This window comes from Orcinus orca, chromosome 7, assembly GCF_937001465.1.
Source record: "Orcinus orca chromosome 7, mOrcOrc1.1, whole genome shotgun sequence".
NCBI classification, from domain to species: Eukaryota; Metazoa; Chordata; class Mammalia; order Artiodactyla; family Delphinidae; genus Orcinus; species Orcinus orca.
The window spans coordinates 54,237,726-54,264,541 of NC_064565.1; the positions used below are offsets into that span (position 1 = coordinate 54,237,726).

General features: G+C 37.2%; 1 protein-coding gene across 7 annotated transcripts in view; it reads left to right on the forward strand.

The window, feature by feature from the left end:
- The window catches only part of SCN2A (sodium voltage-gated channel alpha subunit 2), a 155,440-nt gene that overhangs the window by 70,287 nt on the left and 58,337 nt on the right, over window positions 1-26,816 (forward strand). For 5 of the 7 annotated variants that reach the window (XM_049712043.1, XM_049712045.1, XM_049712042.1 and 2 more), the window contains 10 exons: window positions 4,852-4,942; window positions 5,674-5,802; window positions 6,378-6,469; window positions 7,352-7,624; window positions 10,578-10,641; window positions 12,201-12,342; window positions 12,484-12,690; window positions 14,492-14,779; window positions 19,722-20,069; window positions 25,821-25,953. In XM_049712043.1, coding sequence (XP_049568000.1) covers window positions 4,852-4,942; window positions 5,674-5,802; window positions 6,378-6,469; window positions 7,352-7,624; window positions 10,578-10,641; window positions 12,201-12,342; window positions 12,484-12,690; window positions 14,492-14,779; window positions 19,722-20,069; window positions 25,821-25,953 — 1,767 coding nt within the window. Of the gene's footprint in view, window positions 1-4,851; window positions 4,943-5,673; window positions 5,803-6,190; window positions 6,283-6,377; window positions 6,470-7,351; window positions 7,625-7,868; window positions 8,452-10,577; window positions 10,642-12,200; window positions 12,343-12,483; window positions 12,691-14,491; window positions 14,780-19,721; window positions 20,070-25,820; window positions 25,954-26,816 lie in introns of those variants that run through there. The other 2 variants (XM_049712048.1, XM_049712047.1) reach the window with 2 other exon arrangements.

The following is a 26,816-nucleotide window of genomic DNA, read 5'->3' on the forward strand; positions in this document are numbered from 1 at the left end:
CATATTTTCTATTTCTTCCTGATTCAGTCTTGGCAGGTTGTGCATTTCTAAGAATTTGTCCATTTCTTCCAGATTGTCCATTTTATTGGCATAGAGTTGCTTGTAGTAATCTCTCATGATCTCTTTTATTTCTGCAGTGTCAGTTGTTACCTCTCCTTTTTCATTTCTAATTCTATTGATTTGAGTCTTCTCCCTTTTTTTCTTGATGAGTCTGGCTAGTGGTTTATCTATTTTGTTTATCTTCTCAAAGAACCAGCTTTTAGTTTTATTGATCTTTGCTATTGTTTCCTTCATTTCTTTTTCATTTATTTCTGATCTGATTTTTATGATTTCTTTCCTTCTGCTAGCTTTGGGGTTTTTTTGTTCTTCTTTCTCTAATTGCTTGAGGTGCAAGGTTAGGTTGTTTATTCGAGATGTTTCCTGTTTCTTAAGGTGGGCTTGTATTGCTATAAACTTCCCCCTTAGAACTGCTTTTGCTGCATCCCACAGGTTTTGGGTCGTTGTGTCTCCATTGTCATTTGTTTCTAGGTATTTTTTGATTTCCTCTTTGATTTCTTCAGTGATCACTTCATTATTAAGTAGTGCATTGTTTAGCCTCCATGTGTTTGTATTTTTTACAGATCTTTTCCTGTAATTGATATCTAGTCTCATGGCGTTGTGGTCAGAAAAGATACTTGATACAATTTCAATTTTCTTAAATTTACCAAGGCTTGATTTGTGACCCAAGATATGATCTATCCTGGAGAATGTTCCATGAGCACTTGAGAAAAATGTGTATTCTGTTGTTTTTGGATGGAGTGTCCTATAAATATCAATTAAGCCCATCTCGTTTAATGTATCATTTAAAGCTTGTGTTTCCTTATTTATTTTCATTTTGGATGATCTGTCCATTGGTGAAAGTGGGGTGTTAAAGTCCCCTACTATGAATGTGTTACTGTCGATTTCCCCTTTTATGGTTGTCAGTATTTGCCTTATGTATTGAGGTGCACCTATGTTGGGTGCATAAATATTTACAATTGTTATATCTTCTTCTTGGATCGATCCCTTGATCATTATGTAGTGTCCTTCTTTGTCTCTTTTAATAGTCTTTGTTTTAAAGTCTATTTTGTCTGATATGAGAATTGCTACTCCAGCTTTCTTTTGGTTTCCACTTGCATGAAATACCTTTTTCCATCCCCTTACTTTCAGTCTGTATGTGTCTCTAGGTCTGAAGTGGGTCTTTTGTAGACAGCAAATATATGGGTCTTGTTTTTGTATCCATTCAGCCAATCTGTGTCTTTTGGTGGGAGCATTTAGTCCATTTACATTTAAGGTAATTATCGATATGTGTGTTCCTATTCCCATTTTCTTAATTGTTTTGGGTTCGTTATTGTAGGTCCTTTCCTTCTTTTGTGTTTCTTGCCTAGAGAAGTTCCTTTAGCAGTTGTTGTAGAGCTGGTTTGGTGGTGCTGAACTCTCTCAGCTTTTGCTTGTCTGTAAAGGTTTTAATTTCTCCATCAAATCTGAATGAGATCCTTGCTGGGTAGAGTAATCTTGGTTGCAGGTTTTTCTCCTTCAACACTTTCAATATGTCCTGCCACTCCCTTCTGGCTTGCAGAGTTTCTGCTGAAAGATCAGCTGTTAACCTTATGGGGATTCCCTTGTGTGTTATTTGTTGTTTTTCCCTTGCTGCTTTTAATATGTTTTCTTTGTATTTAATTTTTGACAGTTTGATTAATATGTGTCTTGGCGTATTTCTCCTTGGATTTATCCTGTATGGGACTCTCTGTGCTTCCTGGACTTGATTAACTATTTCCTTTCCCATATTAGGGAAGTTTTCAACTATAATCTCTTCAAATATTTTCTCAGTCCCTTTCTTTTTCTCTTCTTCTTCTGGAACCCCTATAATTCGAATGTTGGTGCGTTTAATGTTGTCCCAGAGGTCTCTGAGACTGTCCTCAGTTCTTTTCATTCTTTTTTCTTTATTCTGCTCTGCAGTAGTTATTTCCACTATTTTATCTTCCAGGTCACTTATCCGTTCTTCTGCCTCAGTTATTCTGCTATTGATCCCATCTAGAGTACTTTTAATTTCATTTATTGTGTTGTTCATCGTTGCTTGTTTCATCTTTAGTTCTTCTAGGTCCTTGTTAACTGATTCTTGCAATTTGTCCATTCTATTGTCCATTCTATCTCCAAGATTTCGGATCAACCTTACTATCATTATTCTGAATTCCTTTTCAGGTATACTGCCTATTTCCTCTTCATTTGTTAGGTCTGGTGGGTTTTTATCTTGCTCCTTCATCTGCTGTGTGTTTTTCTGTCTTTTCATTTTGCTTATCTTACTGTGTTTGGGGTCTCCTTTTTTGCAGGCTGAAGGTTCGTAGTTCCTGTTGTTTTTTGTGTCTGTCCCCAGTGGCTAAGGTTGGTTCAGTGGGTTGTGTAGGCTTCCTGGTGGAGGGGACTAGTGCCTGTGTTCTGGTGGATGAGGCTGGATCTTGTCTTTCTGGTGGGCAGGTCCACGTCTGGTGGTGTGTTTTGGGGTGTCTGTAGACTTATTATGATTTTGGGCAGCCTCTCTGCTAATGGGTGGGGTTGTGTTCCTGTCTTGCTAGTTGTTTGGCATAGGATGTCCAGCACTGTAGCTTGCTGGTCGTTGAGTGAAGCTGGGTGCTGGCGTTGAGATGGAGATCTCTCGGAGATTTTTGCTGTTTGATATTACGTGCAGCTGGGAGGCCTCTTGTGGCCCAGTGTCCTGAAGTTGGCTCTCCCACCTCAGAGGCACAGCACTGACTCCTGGCTGCAGCACCAAGAGCCTTTCATCCACAGGGCTCCTTAATTTGGGATGATTCGTTGTCTATTCAAGTATTCCACAGATGCAGGGTATATCAAGTTGATTGTGGAGCTTTAATCCGCTGCTTCTGAGGCTGCTGGGAGAGATTTCCCTTTCTCTTCTTTGTTCTCACAGTTCCCAGGGGCTCAGCTTTGGATTTGGCCCCGCCTGTGCGTGTAGGTCGCCGGAGGGCGTCTGTTCTTCGCTCAGACGGGACGGGGTCAAAGGAGCCGCTGATTCGGAGGCTCTGGCTCACCCAGGCCGGGGAACAGGGAGGGTCACGGAGTGCGGGGCGGGCCTGCAGCGGCAGAGGCCGGCGTGACGCTGCAGCCTGAGGCGCGCCGTGCGCTCTCCCGGGGGAGCCGTCCCTGGATCCCGGGACCCTGGCAGTGGCGGGCTGCACAGGCTCCCCGGAAGGGCGTGTGGCTAGTGACCTGTGTCCGCACACAGGCCTCCCGGCGGCGGCAGCAGCGGCCCTAGCGTCCCATGTCCGTCTCTGGGCTCCGCACTCCCAGCCGCGGCTCGCGCCCGTCCCTGGAGCTCTCTCAAGCAGCGCTCTCAATCCCCTCCCCTCGTGCACCAGGAAACAAAGAGGGACGTAAAAGTCTCTTGCCTCTTCGGCAGGTCCAGACCCCTCCCCGGACTCTCTCTCGGCCAGCCGCGGCGCACCAACGCCCTGCAGGCTGTGTTCACGCCGCCAACCCCAGTCCTCTCCCGGCGCTCCGACAAAAGCCGGAGCCTCAGCTCCCAGTCCCGCCCGCCCCGGCGGGCGAGCAGACAAGCCTCTCGGCTGGTGAGTGCCGGTCGGCCCGATCCTCTGCGCTGGAATCTGTCCGCTTTGCCCTCCGCACCCCTGTTGCTGTGCTCTCCTCCGCGGCTCCCAAGCTCCCCCACTCCGCCTCCTGAAGTCTCCACCCGCGAAGGGGCTTCCCAGTGTGTGGACACTTCCTCCTTCACAGCTCTCTCCCGCTGGTGCAGGACCCGTCCCTATCCTTTTGTCTCTGTTTAGTTTTTTCTTTTGCCCTAACCAGGTACGTGGGGGGTTCCTTGCCTTTTGGGAGGTCTGAGGTCTTCTGCCAGCGTTCAGTAGGTGCTCCGTAGGAGTTGTTCCACGCGTAGATGTATTCCTGGTGTATCTGTGGAGAGGAAGGTGATCTCCGCGTCTTACTCTTCCGCCATCTTCCCGGAAGTCAGATCGGTTTAATATATTTTAACTAATTTGATCCTGACAGCAATCCTGTGGAATGGTTATTCTTTCTCCCTTTTATAGCAAAGTGAACCAAGGCTTAGGGAAATTATAAGTAATTTGGCCACAGTTACAAACCCAAGAAATGTCAGTACTAACACCAGCCATCTTCTCTTACTATTCAGAATTTAATGAGCAATCACTGTATATTATATATTCCACTCAGATGACCCTTAGGATGGAGTTATAATGCATTCAGTTACAGTCGGCCCTCCCCATCCATGGGTTTCATATCCATGGGTTCTACATTCGCAGATTCAACCAACAGTAGGTGGTGTACAGTGTTCAGGATCCATGGTTCCTTGAATCTGAGGATGCAGAAACCATGGATACAGAGGGCCCACTATGGGACTTGAGCATCCGTGGATTCTGGTATCCGCTGCAGGTCCTGGAACCAATCCCCCACGCATACTGTGGGACGACTGTAATTATTGGTATTCTCTTGTTGAATTTTTGTCAGAGTTTTCATACATGCTGAGCTTGCACTTCAGTCGTTGAGTCTGTCATTAAAGAAAGAAAAAAACTTAAATTGATAAATTACTTACCAATGAGCTAATTTCTTTTCATTTAATCTTTTTCATTACTAAAATCACATAAGTAGCCTCCAAATAATTGATGGCTTGGCCTGACATGACTTGGTTATGGAGTTGTTAAAATTACAGAAATGGAAAAAGCAAACTCAATAATAAAATAATAAGGGCATAAAAGTTCTAAACTTCATGGTGGTGAAAGACATAATGGTGTATGAAAGTGAAATTTTCCACTGAATTTTGTCTTCCTTGACGGTATTCTTCTACTTTATTCAATGTGCTCATTATGTGCACTATTCTTACCAACTGTGTATTTATGACCATGAGTAATCCTCCAGACTGGACAAAGAATGTGGAGTAAGTAGAAGATTTTAAAAAAATCTTGCAATATTGTTGTCCCTTTATGTGCATTTAACATCTTGAGACCTCATCAGTTTCTTTAGCAAATCATACTAGCTACTACAAACCAGTTAGACAGTGATTCAAGTTCATTTCAACCACTGATTTTCTGTAGGACAAAGCTTGCACTGGCTCATTAAGTTGCTCCAATTACTGCACTGATTTGACTGCCAATATTTGTAGCTCTTTATCTTCTTTATGAGTCTCACACTCTTTCAAAGGTAATCAGTGATTACTAATATCTGATGATAAAAATTATACCTAGTTTGTATGTTCTTTTCCTCATGGCCATCACCTTTCTATGTTTTATTAGTATATATTTCATTGCTATTAATGATGCACATTTTATTAGACAAAAAAATCTTCATTTATTTTTGTTAATAACTATTTCCTTAAATTTGACCAAAACTAGTGTATTTCGGGTAATATTTTCATATAGAACCATATTATTTGGGCTTTCAGATGAATTAGTGTAGCAAGTACAATACTCATTTATAGTCAATGAGAATGTCTTTCAGAAGGTAATGTTTCTTTCTTCCTTAAGTACTACCTAAGGTCTACATTATAGGGAGACCAATATAGAACTATATGGAAGCCTCTAATTTGTATTTGTTGTTTTTCTCCTTTAAGATATGTACATGTAAATTACCTACTAGATCTTTAATGTGGGCTTGGCTATTTTCTCTCAGGTACACCTTTACAGGAATTTACACTTTTGAATCACTTATAAAAATACTTGCAAGGGGCTTTTGTTTAGAAGATTTCACATTTCTACGGGATCCGTGGAATTGGTTGGATTTCACAGTCATTACTTTTGCGTAAGTATCTTAATACATTTCCTATCCGGGAAGAGTAAATCATTAGTGGGAGCCTATACTGTATTTCTCCTTGGTGGTTTCCCTTAACAGATCAAGCATTTTTCTTGGTTATTATGTGAATTTAGGATATTTTTCTTCCAATCAGATTGTGCACTTTGGAGAAATTAGGGACTATCATAGTAAATTACATGGCTTTGATTTCAATTAGTGCTGTAAAGCAATAAAATAAATTTCCCAAGTAACAGAGATTATGATTGATGACAATGCCATTTTTCTCTTAATTGGGAAATCTGATGGCAACACTCATTGAAGCTGAAAGATCTTGATGAAAGACCAACTTAGACTTAGATTTCCCTAAATTCTGAATAACTCTGATTTAATTCTACAGGTATGTAACAGAATTTGTAAACCTAGGCAATGTTTCAGCTCTTCGAACTTTCAGAGTCTTGAGAGCTTTGAAAACTATTTCTGTAATTCCAGGTAAGAAGAAACTGGTATAAGGTGGTAGGCCCCTTATATCTCCAACTGTTTCTTGTGTTCTGTTATTGTGTTTGTGTGTGAACTCCCTATTACAGATATGTGACAGAGTTTGTGGACCTGGGCAATGTCTCAGCGTTGAGAACATTCAGAGTTCTCCGAGCACTGAAAACAATTTCAGTCATTCCAGGTGAGAGCTAGGTTAAACACCGAGGCTGACTTTAGCAGCATTGGTGCTACAATCACAGCTTTTGTGCGTAAGCCTTGTTGCTTCTCACCTATTGCAAATAAATTTGTAAAAAAGCAAGAATCAGTACATCATATTTTGGGTGGATTTGATTCTTTGCTTTTACTAGTTGCTTTCTTTAAAATGATCTGTTCTAAATCAGCCTTTGAGTTTAACAAGTTTTTGCATGAGGCATTTGCAGTAACAGGCTACATGGTTTGTGTCCTGTAACATCAAGCTTTCTGCATAGAAGCTAAACTGTAAGGCATTCAAACTGCTGCAGATTTGACCAGTTAGGTCTAAAACTGGTAATTTTCTTAACTTCAGATAAATGAAAGAGCAAGGGATAGCATGAGTGCTGCATGGGGCTCAGTTTTCAGATGTCTTCCTTTTTTAACCCATACTCAACTTGCAGAATTCACAAATATATAACCTCATAACTCAGTGACTTCAAGATTTCTTACTACTTTATTCATATAGATTTTTATAAAATCAATAAGAGGTTAGGGAGTAAGACATCTGCAAATAAAGGCAAAAAATTTATACAAGGTTGATGTTTAAGCATGAATAACAAAACCATTTCTTTTGCTCTAAGGAGTATTTGGAAATACACTTTTGGTTTATTTCCATTCACGGTTTTCTAATGAACGTACAAATTCTGCTTTCATTCATTTTCACCGGCTAGCAGGCTTTTCATGAAAATGTTATTCGATCACAAACATTAAACTAATATTGTTGGCATTCTGCATGACATCTTTATTTTCCAGGTCAAGCTCATGATGTTTTTGTCTGTGACGTAGCTGTCGAATAGTATATTTAAATTCCTCCCTTTGATTTTATGTGTAGGCCTGAAGACCATCGTGGGCGCCCTAATCCAGTCAGTGAAGAAGCTCTCAGATGTAATGATCCTGACTGTGTTCTGTCTGAGCGTGTTTGCACTAATAGGATTACAGCTGTTTATGGGCAACCTGCGAAACAAATGTTTGCAATGGCCCCCAGATAATTCTTCCTTTGAAATAAACATCACTTCCTTCTTTAATAACTCATTGGATGGGAATGGTACCACTTTCAATAGGACAGTGAGCATGTTTAACTGGGATGAATATATTGAAGATAAAAGTAAGATATACTCTTTTGACCATTAAGCTGTTTAGTCCTTTAAATATTAAAATATATATATAGTGAAAATTGTCTCAATTTTGATGTGAACCAAATTACTTAGACCAATTTAAGATAATATATATGATACAGAAATCAAATGGTATCTTACTCCTTTTTCCTTATCTTTCAATCAACGCGATAAAAGTTACCATTTGAAGATGTGTTCTTTTCCTAAACCAGTCTTGACAGCAATACAGTATAATGCTTTATAAACAAAAATATTCATTTGTTGGGGATTGATCAGGAGTTTTCAGTCATCTTAATAAATAAATCAGTAGTTTGAACTATTCAATGTATTTTGCTGAAATGGATTATTAAGAAGACTGAGGAAAAAATAATCTGGCCCTATTTGATTTGACTCAATGTATGTATTGAGTGCATATGATGTATCTGGAAATGGAGAAACTAAGATGAAATCTGAATTTGAGTACTCATCAGAAAGTTAAGCAACCTCAGTCCAGCAAGTTACTTATTGATGAGAAAGTGTAAACTCAAAGCCTACCTTTATAATATTCTTATTCCAGTTTATCTCTTTGGTATTAATCATTGTGTTAGAGTTGTTTATCAATACAGTTTGATTTTATTTTATAGATGGACATCAGAATATACTTATGATTTAGTATAACTTCTTATCATTGAAGCCTGCCCCTCTGTCATTGGAATGTCCAAGTCCCTCCCTCTCTTTTTTTTTTTTTTAATTAATTTATTTTATTTATTTATTTTTGGCTGCGTTGGGTCTTCGCCGCTGTGCGGGGCTTTCTCTAATTGTGGAGCACGGGCCCCAGGTATGTGGGCTTCAGTAGTTGTGGCACATAGGCTCAGTAGTTGTGGCTCACGGACTCCAGAGCACAGGCTCAGCAATTGTGGCGTATGGACTTAGTTGCTCCGCGGCATGTGGGATCTTCCCAGACCAGGGCCCGATCCCATGTCTCCTGCATTGGCAGGCGGACTCCCAACCACTGTGTCACCAGGAAAGCCCCCCTCCTTCTCCTTGTGCAATTAGCTAGCCTACTTCCATTGATCTCTTGATTATCAATACTCCATTGGGATACTTAGTCTGAGGTATCCTTCATGGTTTTTAGAACCATGTGAAATTTTATCACTTCTCACATTATATTAATGTTTTATGAATTAGTATTCTCATGAAGATTTTTACTGAAGAGATTAAGATTCTTTGGACAAGTGAATAAATAAAACAAATGATTTCATTATTTATGAAATTTCCCATTTATTAATGTTATAATAACAGCACAGTGACAATCTTTGCACATAAATCTTTTCTCTATTTCTGATTGTTTCCTTCAGATAGATTTCTATTAGTAGAATTTTGGGGGGTTAAAGGGTATGACGACATTAAGGCTAGGGAGACATAGTGTCATATTGCTCTCCAAAGAGGTCAGACCACTATATACCTCCTATAGCAGTGGCCATCTTACTGAATTCTCATTAATATTGATTATTACCATATTTTAACATCTTCTGATAGAAGGAAAAGTGTATCCTCTTTTTAATTATTAATGTAGTAGAATCTAAAATTGTTTATTAGTATCATTAGCAAGTTATATATTTAATGTAATGTGAATTATCTGTTGACATTTTTACCTGTTATTCTATCAGGTGATAGTATATTTTGGGAAATTCATAAGATCTCTATAATTTATCAAGTATGTTAACATTTTGACTTTTTTTGGCGAATATATTCTCCAGCTTGTTTTTTCTTCTTATTGTTTGTTTTTGATCCCTAAGTGATTCTAATTTTTAGGCAATCAAGTCATCAAATTTGTTTTCTTTTTTTCTATAGTTAATATTATAAAATGCTTCTGGATTCAGAAATAATAAAAATTTTCACCTAGATATTCTGCATGTAAAACAGCCACCTATATATTCTGCATTTAAACAGCCACCTGTATAGTCTAGATTGAAAAGAAAACCTACATATTTTTATATTATATTAATGGACTTGTCTTTAAATCTTTAATCCCTAAATATCTAGAATGATTTTTTGATATATGTTATGAGGTAAGGATCTAAAATTTTTTGTGAAACTATGACCCAGATTGACCTACATAATATATTAGGGTATTCCTTGAATATAGGCTTTTAAGTATTCCTGAAAACTATAGTAAAATTTTTTTGTGGGGGTTATGTGTGTGTGTGTTTTTTTAATATATATGTGTCTATATGTTTTTGTATGTGAATATGTAAATATGTATGTTTATATATGTGTATGTTTCCTGAGATCATCTTTGCAACTTATTAAATTTATATATAAGGTATTCCTTAAGAATAAAAAAAAGTATACTTAGAAAATACATATCTCCAAAGAAGCAAATTTATCTTGAAAGACAGTATTCAAGCCAAAACTCAAAGCAAAACACTTACTTACAGTATCATGGAAAGAGCAAACAGCTCAGTCCACTTTTCACAAGAAATTAAGTTAAAATTGGTAGGGAAAACAAAGGTCTGAATCTAGTTTGGGTCCAGGCAAAGCATAGTTGTAAAATAAAATGTTATTTCATGGCAGCATTTAGAAGCAACAGGGCTTTCCTATCTCTCACTTTTTGTGCCAAACAGCCTTAATTTGACAGCTATTTTTTGAATTATCCCAAGCAATTTGAGTTTATATTTGCAATAAATTCTGATAGAGAATGCTATAATAGTTATTCCTTACCAAAAAATTTCTTTCTAAATCAATTTTCTAAACATTTGTTTAATCAAAAATGTTTTTTGATATTTGTTTAATATTCAATTATTATTAAAATATTTTCATTTAGCCCTATATGCATTTATCATTTTATCAATTTCATCATGGTTTAAGAAAAGGTAAGCTTTGTTACCTAGGCACAATGGCTGAAGTGTTTTGAGGTTTTTTTTTTTAATGATTCTTTCTATTCTTTGCTCTTTTAAATAGGTCACTTCTATTTTTTGGAAGGGCAAAATGATGCTCTGCTTTGTGGCAACAGCTCAGATGCAGGGTAAGTGATGTTTTGTGTTGAGTCTCAGTCCACACTGTTGCATCGGCCTTAATAACCTGCTACCTTCCACCCATCCAGCCCCCGCTTGCTCCTCATTCAAAGCCCTGCGTAAATTCCACTTCACGCTGACTCTCATAATAGCTGGGATAAGTGTGGATTCTCACCTCCTTCACACACTCACTCATACGCAGCAATTATTTTTCCATACTAGGTCACAGCTAATCTTGCAAATTAGTTCAATGGAAAATATAGGGAAAAGCAGTACATATACATAAGAAGCTTAAGTTAATAGAATTCATAAGCATGTTCTTTTATAAGTGTGATATTCTATATAAGCTAATGTGGTCTCCATGGCATAAAATGTAAGATATCTGAAGATAATGTCAATATCTGAGGTGTGGTGAGTACATGTTTAGCATATTTCAGCAAAGCGGTTAACAGCATAGACTGGAGAGTTTACATGAATTCAAACCCAGACTTCACCATATAATGTCACCTCTCCTTGCCTTGATTTCCCCATGTGATAAATAGGAATAATTATAGGGTGGCTGTGAGAATTAAATGGATTAATGAATGTTTAGCTATTACAGCATTCAATAAGTACTTTTAATTATTATGATTGGCATCATGTGAATGCTTATTATTAAGAAGTATTGTACCTGGAGCTAAAGCAAGGAGGAAAATTCAGAGAAATAGTTACCTTTCTCTAGTTGACAAGATTTTAGAATCATAGACAGAAATCTAATGTTCTTTCTGTGGAAGATGATATTGTGGACATTAGTAGCTAATACCTGTAGCAAAATTCCCAATGGTATCAGCATCAGGCTTTTTATTTGGCTCATGTGATAAAGATTGTGCTGCCTTTATCTCCAGATCTTATAAGTAAAACAGACTGATTTTAACTCTTTCTCTGTACTATATTAAATGTTTTACATATGATATCGTATTCAATGATTGCAAGTTTGGGAGGCAGGTTCTGTTATTAGCCCTTTCTTACATATGAGGGTTCTCCAAGACTAGCAAGTGTGGGAAACTTGCCCAAAGTCTCACAGCCCAGAAGTGTCAGGCACAATATTGAGGCCAGGTCAGCTTGATCATTAAGGTCATACTATGAAATCTTCACTCTGCAGACTCATTCATTCCTCTCAATGTGCCCCCACCATCTTTTCTTTAGCCCTCTTGCCTACCTCCACATTCAGCACACTTCTGCCTCTAGATATCTTCAGTGAAAATCAAATTTTTCCCTGTAGACTTATTTTTCTGCTCATGTTCACAAATCCCAGAAGATAGTAATCATAATATGATTGCTTTTATATGGAGACATGATAAATATAATAATGACAATCATGAATCACAGAGGAATCCACAAATAGATTTAGCGGATTCTGTTGTTATGTAAATCAGTCCACTTAAGTGCTGGGTTGAGCACTGGCTAAAGTGAGAGAAATCTGCTCTCCCTGGTGTCTCATAAAATGGATATTGGCGTCTATAAAAACAGGAAAGCCAGCCATCCAACTTATAGTTACTGACTTCCTCTCTTTCCTTTAACCTAATAACAGCCAGTGTCCAGAAGGATACATCTGTGTGAAGGCTGGTAGAAACCCCAACTATGGCTACACAAGCTTCGACACCTTTAGCTGGGCTTTCTTGTCCTTATTTCGTCTTATGACTCAAGACTTCTGGGAAAACCTTTATCAACTGGTGAGAACAGATAAAATGATTCTTCTGGGAAGCATGAAATACTGAGATCAAGAGAATTGCTATAATATACTTTATTACTTAGAGTGTGAGCTCATAACATCCTGTATAAAATTTAACAAAATATCTCTTCCATTTTTGCAGACATTACGTGCCGCTGGGAAAACATACATGATATTTTTTGTGCTAGTCATTTTCTTGGGCTCATTCTACCTTATAAATTTAATCCTGGCTGTGGTGGCCATGGCCTATGAGGAACAGAATCAGGCAACGCTGGAAGAGGCTGAACAGAAGGAAGCTGAATTTCAGCAGATGCTTGAACAATTAAAAAAGCAACAAGAAGAAGCTCAGGTATAGTAGCAAACTTCGAGCCTTTTTGTGTTTGTTTATCTCAGCTCTCTGACCACACTGTCAAGATCAGAGTCATTTAACACACAAAATCAGCAGTGGTAACTGATGTTCGAAACAAGTCATATGTATTTGGTAAGTGTTAGGAGCCTGTTTGGTTATTAGGAGATTATTATTTTGTTTTGATGATTATTTACGGTCAATAGTAATGGCATCCAAACATGATGAATTATAATGAACTTTGTTGACCTTTTTTTCTCCCTTGTGACCTTTTATTCACTCAAGCTCACAAAGTAGTTATACCTACATGCCTTCAGTCGAAGTATTAATCTTCTGAGGAAGCAGAATTCAGTTATAATTGCTTCTTCGTTAGTGTTGCTAGAGGTGGGAAAGGTCAGAAAACCAGGGTCAAACTGAGAAGATTATTTCATAGAGTCTGGAAGAAAGACAAAGACCTATTTAATATTTATTTTCTATTTCAAGTGTTTAAATGCAAGTTTGTGGATTGCATAAGGAAAACACTGGTACATAAACATACTAAATCATTACATTCTTTGCCTACCACTCTGTAAATCCTATAATTTGGACTGTTGAGGCTTCAAAATAAGGCAAGAATTTCTCTAGTTATGTTTGTTTGACTTAATGTCACTAATCCAATTGCCTATATTCGTCTTTTCTTGAATGTAGAGTACAGTTCCCTTTTAACACAGAATATCCTGAATATCAATATGTAATAAAGATCAGATAAATAAAATATACGGGGCTAGCAGCAACAATACTGAGCACTTTATCTTTCCAATAACTGAACTGTTGAAATTTACAATATCAATATGTAATAAAGATCAGATAAAATATACTGGGGTAGCAGCAACAACATTGAGCACTTTTTCTGTCCAGTAACTGTATTGTTGAAATTTACAAATTCATTCAGATGCCATGATCTGGGATTTTCTTATATACAATCTATAATCTGCTTTTGTTGTGCATTTCTTAGTGAAATAATCATTTTAAGTCAAAGAGAAAAAAAGGTTTATTGAAACGAAATACTTGACTGAATTAAATTTAATAATTTAGACTGGCACTAAAAGTCATTGTCAAGTGGAAGTGTGATGGATCAGGTTAAAATAGGAAACCTTTAGGGCTTCCCTGGTGGTGCAGTGGTTGAGAATCCGCCTGCCAATGCAGGAGACACGGGTTCGAGCCCTGATCTGGGAAGATCGCACATGCCGCGGAGCAACTGGCCCCGTGTGCCACAACTACTGAGCCTGCGCTCTAGAGCCTGCGCTCTAGAGCCTGTGCTCCGCAACAAGAGAGGCCGCGATAGTGAGGCCCGCACACCGCGACGAAGAGTGGCCCCCGCTCGCCGCAACTATAGAAAGCCCTCGCACAGAAACGAAGAGCCAACACAGCCATAGATAAATAAATTAATAAATAAATACAATTAAAAAAAAAAGGAAACCTTTAGTTCTTAAATTCTTTCCTTCTTATGATATTGTTTAAATCACAGAAAAAATCATTATGATATTTGAGTATCGTATTTATCTTATTAGATAATTAGAAAGTGCAGTGTGAGGCTACAGGTTGAAGATCTTCATTAAAGTCACATGTATCATCTTCCACTTTTCTTTTCATTTTAATTCTTTAATCGGTCTAACGACAATGCATTGTTTTACAAATACATACTAGAATGGAGAATCATTTTTCAAAATCACATATTCATGATACCAAAATTAAAGTAAGCAGTAACATAGATAGAGTTTTTCAAAGTGTATATACAACTACCATCTCCCTTGAACCCTTCTAGGCAGCAGCTGCAGCAGCATCTGCTGAATCAAGAGACTTCAGTGGTGCTGGTGGGATAGGGGTTTTCTCAGAAAGTTCTTCAGTAGCATCAAAGTTGAGCTCCAAGAGTGAAAAAGAGCTGAAAAACAGACGGAAGAAAAAGAAACAGAAAGAACAGTCTGGAGAAGAAGAGAAGGAAGATGGTGTCCACAAATCTGAATCTGAAGACAGCATAAGAAGAAAAGGTTTCCGTTTTTCCTTAGAAGGAAGCAGGCTGACATATGAAAAGAGGTTTTCCTCTCCACACCAGGTAAAAATATTAGATTATGTAAATTGCATTGTCATAACAAACACAATTCTTTTAAGATTTGCCAGAATTTGTTTAGATAAAACTGCCTTCTTCCTGGATGGCACAATGCTTTCAGAATGGTAATGATCATTGAGTGTTTTGGTTATTACCTCAAGGAATTTGTGAGTTTTACGACTTTTTGGAATTCAGGAACGCATTTTTAGAGCATAGATCCCACTGGGCTTGGGAAGGCTTGTGATTCTGAGACTTCTCAGGGCAGTTTTCTACATGAGGAATAATCAGCAGATGATTACTGTCCCTTCTTAGCTGTGGTGCCTGGACCCAGTGAATTGTAGGTTTTCTGAGTGACAGGTTCCTAAAAGTGAAGAGTGGATTCTTTCAGACCATCTGTGCAGTTGTTCCCCTGCATGTGTGAACTTCATATGAGGAGTGTATTCTTCGTGTCCTTGTTTCAAGGGAAACCGAAGCAAAATTTTTCTAAAAATGTAATCAAAAATTTTAGGTAGACATGCACTGAAGAAGATTTATGACACTAAGTAAACAGTTGTGCTTAATTGCTCTTGATTATCTTTGTCTCATGTTTAATGAGACTTGCATGAAAAGAATATCTTGGCTTACATAGTGTAGAAAATGATATCTAGATGCTTCTGGCTTATGTACCAACACAAGCTGCTGAAACTTTGAAATTTAGGATCCTTAATTGTCTTTGAAATTACCAAGAGAATTACCAGAAATACAGTTTTTCAGTAGTGAAAGCTTAATATCCATACAGTTAACAGTCACAGTTTGAACAACACCGATAACAGTGATAATAGCTAACACCTAGGTGGTGCATTTCTACTTGAAGCCACTCACTGCAGCCCTAGGGTGGTACTATAATCTTCATCCCCAATCTGCAGATGTGAAGACAGGGGAAGGCTGGTATTCTTCGCTGAGTGCCTGTTTTGTGCTTGGCATTCTTCTTACTCTACCATAATTAATGTTAACAGCCCTGCATAGTACTACTTTCACTATTTTTTAGGCTCAGTGAAGTTAAATAATTGCCCAATGTCATCTGGTTATTAAAGGTTGAAGTGGCATTCAGATTTGGCCTGACACTGATACCCTTGAACTTTCCACTGTATCAGGCTGACTAGAAAGAATATCTTTAAAAAAAAATCTTTTTTTTCCCTGGCAGTCCAGTGGTTAAGACTTCACCTTCCAATGCAGCCAGGTGCAGGTCCGATCCCTGGTCAAGGGACTAAGACACCGCATGCCATGTGGCATGGCCAAAAAATTTTTTTTAAATAATAATAATAAAAGAAATTAAAATATTTTTAAAAATCTTAAGAAACTGTTGAGGAAATTTACAATTTGATTTCATTTAAAAGATACGTATATTTAGGATTATACATGCTCTTTGTACATTTTTTAGTATACACAGTCTCACATAGCCTTATGTTTAATACATATAAATTTTTATGTCAGCCTGATTCATTCCAAGTCCAGGTAACATTATAAGATAGGATAAATTAAAGGCTTAGTGAGGTTGAATTCAAATTTGAAGTAGAATTTGTTTTTAAATAAATATCAACATTTACTTACCCCTATTCATGTTGTTGTCACAATCATTATGATTACATTAGTGGAGATACTAATCTTAATAAATGTGAATTTTTAAAAATCAAATCCCCTTTTTAGAGCATTGTTTATTTTGAAGGAAGGGAAAAGGAGAAGGAGGGAAGGAGGAAAGAAGGAAAGTAACTTACCTGAGGAAAAACTACCTAAATCTGAACTGCAAACCAACAGATACCACAGAGTTATTCCAATTTGCTTCATTTCAAGTCCTATAGAACTAATTCTAGGCAAAATAGTAAAGTCTGAAAATGTTAGGCTCTATCCCATCTGTTTCTGTAAATTTTGTCCAAAGACGTAACATTTTCCCCATACTGTCTTCTTAAAACCTCTGCTTCCTAGTTGGGCATTATAGGTGATCACTCATACAACATGTAATATCTGGCTCAAATTGATATTTGTTTCTGAAGTGGTGTGTGTATAAAAATAGAACTAAAGATTTTTATCTGATAAAGAAGTAGACAAGTAACTAAGAAGATGGAGAGGGCAATGGAGAGGCACAGAGAGAGAGAGGGATAAAGGAAGAAGAAGAAAGGGAGGGATGCTGAAATCATATTAATCCCACTTTGCAAGACCCTGTAAGTACTACTGAAAATAGTGAACCAGGTTCTTAACCTGGGTACAGTGATGAAGGGTCCATAGCTTTTGTTAGATTTTTCAAGGGCCTAAGGCCCCAAAGTATTAAAAACTATTGTTTTGTAGTGACATGATAGGCAACTGTGTTGGTAACCATTTCTACTTTCATATTGAAAAAAATATAATGTATACTTTTATCATAGGATTATAATTTTCTCAGTAGAGTAGGTGGATTGTATGAAATATTTTTTAGACTTCAATATGACTTGTTAGTGTGGGAGAAGGGAAAGAAGAAAGTCAAGATTGCAATCTCTAATGACGTCTCAGGACAACCTGAATATTTTATTTTGAAGCCTTTATAAGATACTGTTGACTTTCTGAAGTTATTATTTCCCTCCATATTTGTGATAAACGAGGAGTTTTTAGAGATCCATTTGGTATGGCAGATTTTTTTCTTACTGTCCATCCTCTATTTGTGGCATAGCATTTGATTGCTATGGATTTATGTAATCAATGTAAACAGTGGAAGTTGATGCTAACGGATGGGAAACAATCATTTTTCATATAGCTGCCATATGTAAACTATGCTCTTGTGTGGCATAATTCACCTTTGAACTTTGAGAAACACTGTGTGCAATTTAATAACATTTCTCTCCAGCCCTTCTATTGGCTCTAATTGAGGGGAGTACTTGTAGTTAAAATAAAAACTCTTACTAAGAGTGGTACATATACATAATTTCTACTTTATTTCTTATTGCCAAGCATTTCTTATCTGGCTTCTTTTTGAGGTAATGATAACAGTAGGTCAGAAATTCTGTAACTGTTATGTCCTTATAGCTAATTTAAAGTCCCTTGTGAAGGGAGAGAAAGGAGACATGAAAGAAATTGGATAGTGTAGGAGAAGTTTAAAAAATACTCGTATTGGGGACTTCCCTGGTGGTCCAGTGGTTAAGACTCCACACTCCCAATGCACAGGGCCCGGGTTTGATCCCTGGTCAGGGATACTGTGTGCTGCAACTAAGACCCAGCACAGCCAAATAAATAAATAAATATTAAAAAATAGAAAAAAAAATAATACTCATATGGAAACAATAAAAGAAAAGAATAATGAAGTTGATAACAGGATGATAAAACATGGGTATAGGAAAAGAAGAAATAAGTTCTGCTGTGGGAGCAGATCCGTATTCTTAGATGTGTTTCTGTAAATAATGAATAAGATCATATAACATAAGATAGTGTTTAAAGATCATAGACATTTTATAGATGTTTATAGATGTTATTGAGAAAATAATTCTTTAGCTGAAAATAAAATTAAATGTATACTTATTAGTCAGGGAATGTTAAAAATATATAGGTACAAAATAATAATTTTAGTTAGCTTTAAATCCTTTGGAGATAAAAAGATGAAACTAGTAATGGTTAAATGATAAAGTTGGTATTCTATTAATAATCATAGAAATCCAACTTAAGCCAGCTTAAGCAAAAAAGAGGATTAAATTATATAAATGATATCAATGAGTAGCTTTAGGCACAGCTAGATGCAAAGGCTCAAAACATGTTATCAGGGCCAAGTATTACTCCACATCTCCAGGTTCCTCCAATATGCTGATAAGATGCCCACCATGGCTCCAAACTTACATTCAATATTTTTTAGCAACCTCAATCGAAAATGCACCTCTTTCTCAACAATTGTACAAGAAATTGGTGGCTGTCAAGGGACCATGCAGGGTCTCCTTCCCATTTTCAAACCAGGCTCTATGGCCAGAGGCATGGAATACACTCATTGACTAGACCTGGGCCGTGGTCTTGCCTGGGGGGCAGTTCTTGGAGATAATCGGGGTACTGTCAACAGAAAAAGAACAAATGGGTATTGGACAAACAGAAACAAGTGCTCACTAGAGTGAGGTTGTAAAAATAGACTAGTAATAAACAGGAAATGATTCGTTGTGCTCAATGGTACTATGTTTGAGAATCAAAGTAAACTGAATGATAACAGTGACATTGTAGTCATCTAGAAAATTGTCAAATGGTTTTGACCAGATACTTAGTGAAGACCAGGTTTGTAAATATGGTGCTCTTTAGATTTCTTGAGACAGAAGAGTGAAAATCAGGGAATGAATCGTACAGTTCTTTCAGCTAGATTTGTTTAAATTATTCATGAGGACTGTTATAAAATATGCAAAGGGAAGGAGAGAAGTTGCTCCTTGTACTATAATTAAACAGACCTACTAGCAAGATTGGTTTTATTTTCCTTTGTGGTGAGATCTGCATCTGGGTGTGGGCACTAGTGAACTCTTACTGGTGTAGTTTTGGCTTCAAAGGATCAAAACTTAGTTGTGTACTTAATTGCTTTCCACTGGATTGTTAAATAAGAATAGTTTCTAGAGAAGGGTCTAGCAAAGATTTCAGTTCTAGGTGCCAGAAATGAGACAAAACAGTCTTTGGGGGGGGTACTTATGACTATCTGAAGTCATGGGTAAAGTAGAAGAAAATGGTAGAAAATGAGAGCTCAGAAGATGAAAATCAAGGAAAGGAGGAAAAGGGAGAGCAAAACAAAAGACCTGTACCTTGTAGAAAGTGCCAGAACCCCACCAGCAGTTGCCACAGGAGCCCTTGCTTCCACCTGTCCAATGCCTTACCTTTGGTGAGTCAACAGCTATGAAATGAAGAGTCCAGGCTCATATTGTTCAGGACACCAGCACTTAATTCTGTTCATCTGTTTTTTGTTTGTTTCCTTTCTTGTTATTGATAGTCTTTATTGAGCATCCGTGGCTCCCTTTTCTCTCCAAGACGCAACAGTAGGGCGAGCCTTTTCAGCTTCAGAGGTCGAGCCAAGGATATTGGCTCTGAGAATGACTTTGCCGATGATGAGCACAGCACCTTCGAAGACAATGACAGCAGAAGAGACTCTCTGTTTGTGCCGCACAGACACGGGGAGCGGCGCCCCAGCAACGTCAGCCAGGCCAGCCGCGCCTCCAGGGTGCTCCCCGTTCTGCCCGTGAACGGGAAGATGCACAGTGCTGTGGATTGCAACGGCGTGGTCTCCCTCGTCGGGGGCCCTTCTGCTCTCACATCTCCCGCTGGACAGCTCCTGCCAGAGGTGAGGCCAGTGAAACCTGCAGCTGTTGGCGAGGGAGCTGTGGCTGGTTGCAGGCAGGAATGGGTTTCGATATCCACACGTGTGAATTTTACGGAGTCTAACGTTCAAAGGCCGAAATAAGTTATGAACTTATTTTGTCAAATTGTTCAATTCAGACTTTTCTCAAATGAATTAAAAACGTAGGTTGGGTCTCATAGACTATAATTAGAAGTATTCCTTCATCATTATTACTACAGAATGAAACTTGCCAAAAAGTATAGCAACAATTTATCATGCATTATGATTAGTTAATATAAGCAAAGTAAATGCAAGAAGTGATATAAATACTTATCTTAAGGATCTTGTTATCTCTGTTCCTTTAAAAGAAGAACTTGATACTTCCACTTGAAGTAGATAGTATTACTAAATACATCTAAATCCTGCAATGCAACATTCTTCCTCTTGGAAGGTCAGAGTGCTGTAACATTTTTCGCACCCAGATGACCATTGTACATCTGTGTGGTAAAGAAGCCACTCGAAGTACCTGGTAAAGTCATGTGTTGTAATTGTTAGGGCAGATTTCAATTTTTATATTACCGTCATGAATTTTTTAATTAACATAGTGGCCCTAAATCATGCATATGAAAAAGGGTTTCAACTAAATACCAGACACTTACAGGGATATGTTATTGACATTTCCTTTGTAAAACATAGGTGCTTTTTAAGTTTGGTATTAAATAAGATTTCATTTGCCAATATAAAAATATTCTAGCAATGTCATTAGTTATACTTTATAGCTTACAGAGTCATATTAAAATCTTCTCAGTATGATTTTTTTTTTTTTTACACAATTCTACTCATTATAGTTGGACGAGCTCTTTAAGCTACATTAAAATCATATGGAGTCAGCTTTCAGTCACCTAATAGAGGAGATTCTTACCTTGGATTATAGACATAGCCACTGATCTTCACTTTTTTCACATAGCCTCTCCCCACCACTTTCTCCCAGAGAAATGTCCAGGTATCCTGGAGTCAGGTCAAATCATGAAAAAAGTAGAACTCTGTTGTGAAAGAAACTGGACAAATGCAAAGGGAATGTCAACTTCTCTTAAAAAATAATCATGGCTAACTATGTACTAGATACTGTCCAGAACACTTTACGTGCATTAATTCATTTAGTCCTCACAACAGCCCTTTATTGTAGTTACTAATATTATCCTCATTTTATAAGGAGGAAACTGAGGCCTGTGCATGGTGGAGCTAGGGTTTGACCCCAGGTATGCTGACTACTGAACCTACATTCTATGCGTATTACAATATTACCTCCCATTAATTTTCTTAAATGGAAAAGAAGACATGGCCAAGGAAACAAAAACTTTCATTTTAACCCAGTGTATCTCAAAATATATTTCATCCTCAGACTACTTACATCAGAATTCCGTGGGATACTTTTCAAAGTGGAAATTCCTCATTTCCCCCTCCCTCCACCCCTGGCAACCACCATTCTACTCTCTGCTTCTCTGAGTTTGATGACCACAGAGTCCAAAATTTCATTTATGCAAGATAAATAAATTCTGGATATGTTACTATATAGTATAGGAACTAGAGCTAACAATACTGAATTGTAAATTTAAAATTTGCTAAGAAGGTAGATCTCATGTTAAGTGTTCTTACCCCAAATAGCAACAACAACAATAATACGAGGAGTGGAAGGAAACTTTAGAAGGTGATGGAAATGTTTATGACCTGACGGTGGTGATGGTTCATGGGTGTATACTTATCCCCAAACTCATCAAGTTGCGTACCTGAAATATATACAGCTTTTTACATGTTGATAATACCTCAATAAAGTGGTTTAAAGAAAAAAATGGAGATTTCTGGGCCCACACTTACTCAGACCAAAAGGCCGAGGAGAGCAAGATCAGAAATTTCTTCTTCCTTGAAAAGTATCTCACATGGTTCTTACACATAATAAAGTATGAGTATCACTGATCTTGATAAAGGTTAATTGAACAAACAAAAATAAATCCACAACTTCTTTGCATAAATACAAAGAGAATGTAAGTCTGTCAGAAGATATTTAGCATTTATCAATAATTACCAATCAGAGAGGGTGCGATAAATCTCTGAAGACAAATTGGGGCAGTTTGAAACAAAGCCTAGTGTGATCTCTATTTCCTGCTGCCTTGTGTCCATCCTTCAGTGCTACAGTCAGGTGTGAGGCAGGGCACTGCAACATGAGCTGCAACATATGGTGTCACATGAGCTGAAAGTGCAGGCCAAAGAAGGGACTTTGCAAGACTGCAGAGAGGAAAAGAGAACAGAAAATAAAGAGCTGCAAACAAATGCCACCCTCCAAAGCACACAATATCCTACACTTTACACATAAATTCAACTGAAGCAATGTAACTTAAGAAAGAATTTCCTTGGTAATATCATTAGAGATTTTGGAATCTAGCACTAAAAATTAGACAGATATAGGATTACACATATAATTTTATATAGAGCAGAAGTGACTAGATGACCTTTAAGCGACCCTATTTTTTCTTTCTTTCTTTCTTCCTTCCTTCCTTTCTTTCTTTCTTTTCGTTTTAACATCTTTATTGGAGTATATTTGCTTTACAATGGTGTGTTAGTTTCTGCTTTATAACAAAGTGAATCAGTTATACATATACATATATTCCCATATCTCTTCCCTCTTGCGTCTCCCTCCCTCTCACCCTCCCTATCCCACCCCTCTAGGTGGTCACAAAGCACAGAGCTGATCTCCATGTGCTATGCGGCTGCTTCCCACTAGCTATCTATTTTACATTTGGTAGTGTATATATGTCCATGCCACTCTCTCACTTTGTCCCAGCTTACCCTTCCCCCTCCCCATATCCTCCAGTAGGTCTGCATCTTTATTCCTATCTTGCCCCTAGGGTCTTCATGACCATTTTTTTTTTTTAGATTCCATATATATGTGTTAGCATACAGTGTTTGTTTTTCTCTTTCTGACTTACTTCACTCTGTATGACAGACTCTAGGTGCATCCACCTCACTACAAATAACTCAACTTTGTTTCTTTTTATGGCTGAGTAATATTCCATTGTATATATGGGCCACATCTTCTTTATCCATTCATCTGTCAGAGGACACTTAGCTTGCTTCCATGTCCTGGCTATTGTAAATAGAGCTGCAATGAACATTGTGGTACATGACTCTTTTTGAATTATGGTTTTATCAGGGTATATGCCCAGTAGTGGGATTGCTGGGTTGTATGATAGTTCTATTTTTAGTTGTTTAAGGAACCTCCATATGGTTCTCCATAGTGGCTCTATCAATTTACATTCCCACCAACAGTGCAAGATGGTTCCCTTTTCTCCACACCCTCTCAAGCATTTATTGTTTGTAGATTTTTTGATGATGGCCATTCTGACCGGTGTGAGGTGATATCTCATTGTAGTTTTGATTTGCATTTCTCTAATGATTAATGATGTTGAGCATTCTTTCATGTGTTTGTTGGCAATCTGTATGTCTTCTTTGGAGAAATGTCTATTTAGGTCTTCTGCCCATTTTTGGATTGGGTTGTTTGTTTTTTTTGATATTGAGCTGAATGAGCTGCTTGTAAATTTTGGAGATTAATCCTTTGTCAGTTGCTTCATTTGCAAATATTTTCTCCCATTCTGAGGGTTGTCTTTTCATCTTGTTTATGGTTTCCTTTGCTGTGCAAAAGCTTTTAAGTTTCATTAGGTCCCATTTGTTTATTTTTGTTTTTATTTCCATTTCTCTAGGAGGTGGGTCAGAAAGGATCTTGCTGTGATTTATGTCATAGAGTGTTCTGCCTATGTTTTCCTCTAAGAGTTTGATAGTGTCTGGTCTTACATTTAGGTCTTTAATCCATTTTGAGTTTATTTTTGTGTATGGTGTTAGGGAGTGTTCTAATTTCATACTTTGACATGTAGCTGTCCAGTTTTCCCAGCACCACTTATTGAAGAGGCTGTCTTTTCTCCACTGTATATTCTTGCCTCCTTTATCAAAAATAAGGTGACCATATGTACGTGGGTTTATCTCTGAGCTTTCTATCCTGTTCCAGTTATGGATATTTCTGTTTTTGTGCCAGTACCATACTGTCTTGATTACTGTAGCTTTGTAGTATAGTCTGATTCCTATAAGTCAGGGAGCCTGATTCCTCCAGCTCCGTTTTTCTTTCTCAAGTTTGCTTTGGCTATTTGGGGTCTTCTGTGTTTCCGTACAAATTGTGAATTTTTTTGTTCTAGTTCTGTGAAAAATGCCAGTGGTAGTTTGATAGGGATTGCATTGAATCTGTAGATTGCTTTGGGAAGTATAGTCATTTTCACAATGTTGAGTCTTCCAGTCCAAGAACATGGTATATCTCTCCATCTATTTGTATCATCTTTAATTGCTTTCATCAGTGTCTTATAATTTTCTGCATACAGGTCTTTTGTCTCCTTAGGTAGGTTTATTCCTAGATATTGTGTTCTTTTTGTTGCAATGGTAAATGGGAGTGTTTTCTTAATTTCACTTTCAGATTTTTCATAATTAGTATACAGGAATGAGAGATTTCTGTGCATTAATTTCATATCCTGCTACTTTACCAAATTCATAAGTGACCCTATTTTTTCCTTCCAACTTTGCCTTTCTCTGACAATGCAAAATATTTTAAATTCTGAGAGGCAATTTTTGATTTAAAGAGCTTTAGTTTCAGAGAGGGGTTATTTCTTTTCTCATTAATTTTACTTTTCTTTCACAGTAAAATTAATTTTAGAGCAACCTAAATGAATGTTTATTCCCATTAATGACAGTCCTATCAATTGAGTGGAAAGTCTGCTTTTGATATGTATGCATTAGAGGCATGCAGGTTAATAAAATAATGTTAAATATTCATAGCACAATAAAATAGATGAACAGGACTCATATTACTGTTTTAGAAATAAGGAAACTCCTCAGAGAACTAAAAGTGACTTCTTATTTATTATTAGCACTCAGACCCACATTAAGAATGCTTGAGTTTTGCCCTTTTTTCCTGTGACCATTAACTTCATTATTTGAGCTCCTAACGTAGGAATAAATGTCTGCCCATATTGAAATTCTGTTGAGTTTATTTTGGAATAGAAACATGTCAAGTCATTACAACATTGCTAAAAATCAAAGACCCTCCCCCCCCAATTTGATGTTTTGCCTTAAATTAGAGTTTCAATGCCAAGGATGGGTTGTCTTGTAAGTGTAAGACAAAGTTATAGATAGTTCTAAAAATTAGTTTTATTATTAAGGATGTTGGGAAATGTTACCTGTCTATAATGAACAGAAGCATTTTAAAGTGGAATTCTCATTTTAGGAGAACATATTAGGGAAGCCTTTAAAGTTCTTTTCATACATTAAACCACATGAATGTATATAAATAAAGATCTAATAGCTCAACCTGTGAGTAAATCAAGGAGTGATATGCTTCAGTATGAAGTCCTAGATAGGACTGGCTGAAATGCTAAAAGGTTATCTATCCTGTAATAGGCATGATCCCTCCAGCCCAAAGCTCCAGGATGGAAGAATTAGAAAAGTCCATCTTGATCACAAACCCAGGCATCCCTGAAAGCTGAGAATATCATGGGCTTTTAAACACTTCCAAGAATGGTGATTCCAGCAATGTCTTAATGAGCTGTTTACATCTGAGAAAGCATGGTGAATACTTAGTTAAGTAACACCTATTACAGGAACACTTTGGATTTTGCTACCCTTAAAAATAATAGTTATTCCATATGAAATTTTTTTTAGGGCACGACTACTGAAACGGAAATAAGAAAGAGACGGTCCAGTTCTTATCATGTTTCCATGGATCTATTGGAAGATCCTACAGCAAAGCAAAGAGCAACGAGTATGGCTAGTATTTTGACCAACACCATGGAAGGTATGTCAAAAGTCTTACAGCACAATTACTTTGCGGTGCTCTGGTAATGATGAAAAAGCTCTCATAAGTTCCAAGAAAATTCTTCCTGACTTGACACCAAATCATCATTATGTCTTTTACTAAATAAAAGTAAAATCCATGTACAACACATGGATTCTATTGTCTCATACAGATTTTTACATTTAGCCTCCAGGAATCTACTGCAAATTCGAGGTATACTTGGAATACCACTTTGGTAGATTAAGTTCTAAGTTGTTGAAGCTTCTTATGTGCATGACATAAAAAGGAATGTAATGATAAATGTTTATTTTTATGGTGATGCTAACCCATTTAAATTGTATTAACTGCTTGAGACTCAAGCTATAAACTCTTTTGATTTAACCAGATGTATAAATGAAAAAATGAGAATTAGGTTTTGATATTAACGTCTTTGAAGCAAAGTTTTCAAAATTTTGTAAAACTACTTTTGTCTCTCTCTGATCAGATATTACAATATCTCAGCTTTCTCTTTAGTTGCAGATTATACGTGAGTAGTGAATATATTGTTTAGAGGTTTGGATCTTATAATTCCAAAATAAAGACTTTGAGGACAGCTTGATTTGCGATCAATCATTGGCTCTGTGTGTCAGCTTGAGACTCTACACTTGTTTCTTCATCAGTAAAGTGTGGATAATGACGTTTAGATTAAAGTTGTTGTAAAGATTAAATAACGCCTCATATATAAAGTACTTATGTATGTAGAAGCACCTGGCATGTAGAAGACAGTCAATAAATATTATTATTGGTTGTTTTATTGTTGTTTTGTTAATTCACATGTTTGTGCCTTTCCATACTGTAAGTGAATTCAAACATCATCCACTTCA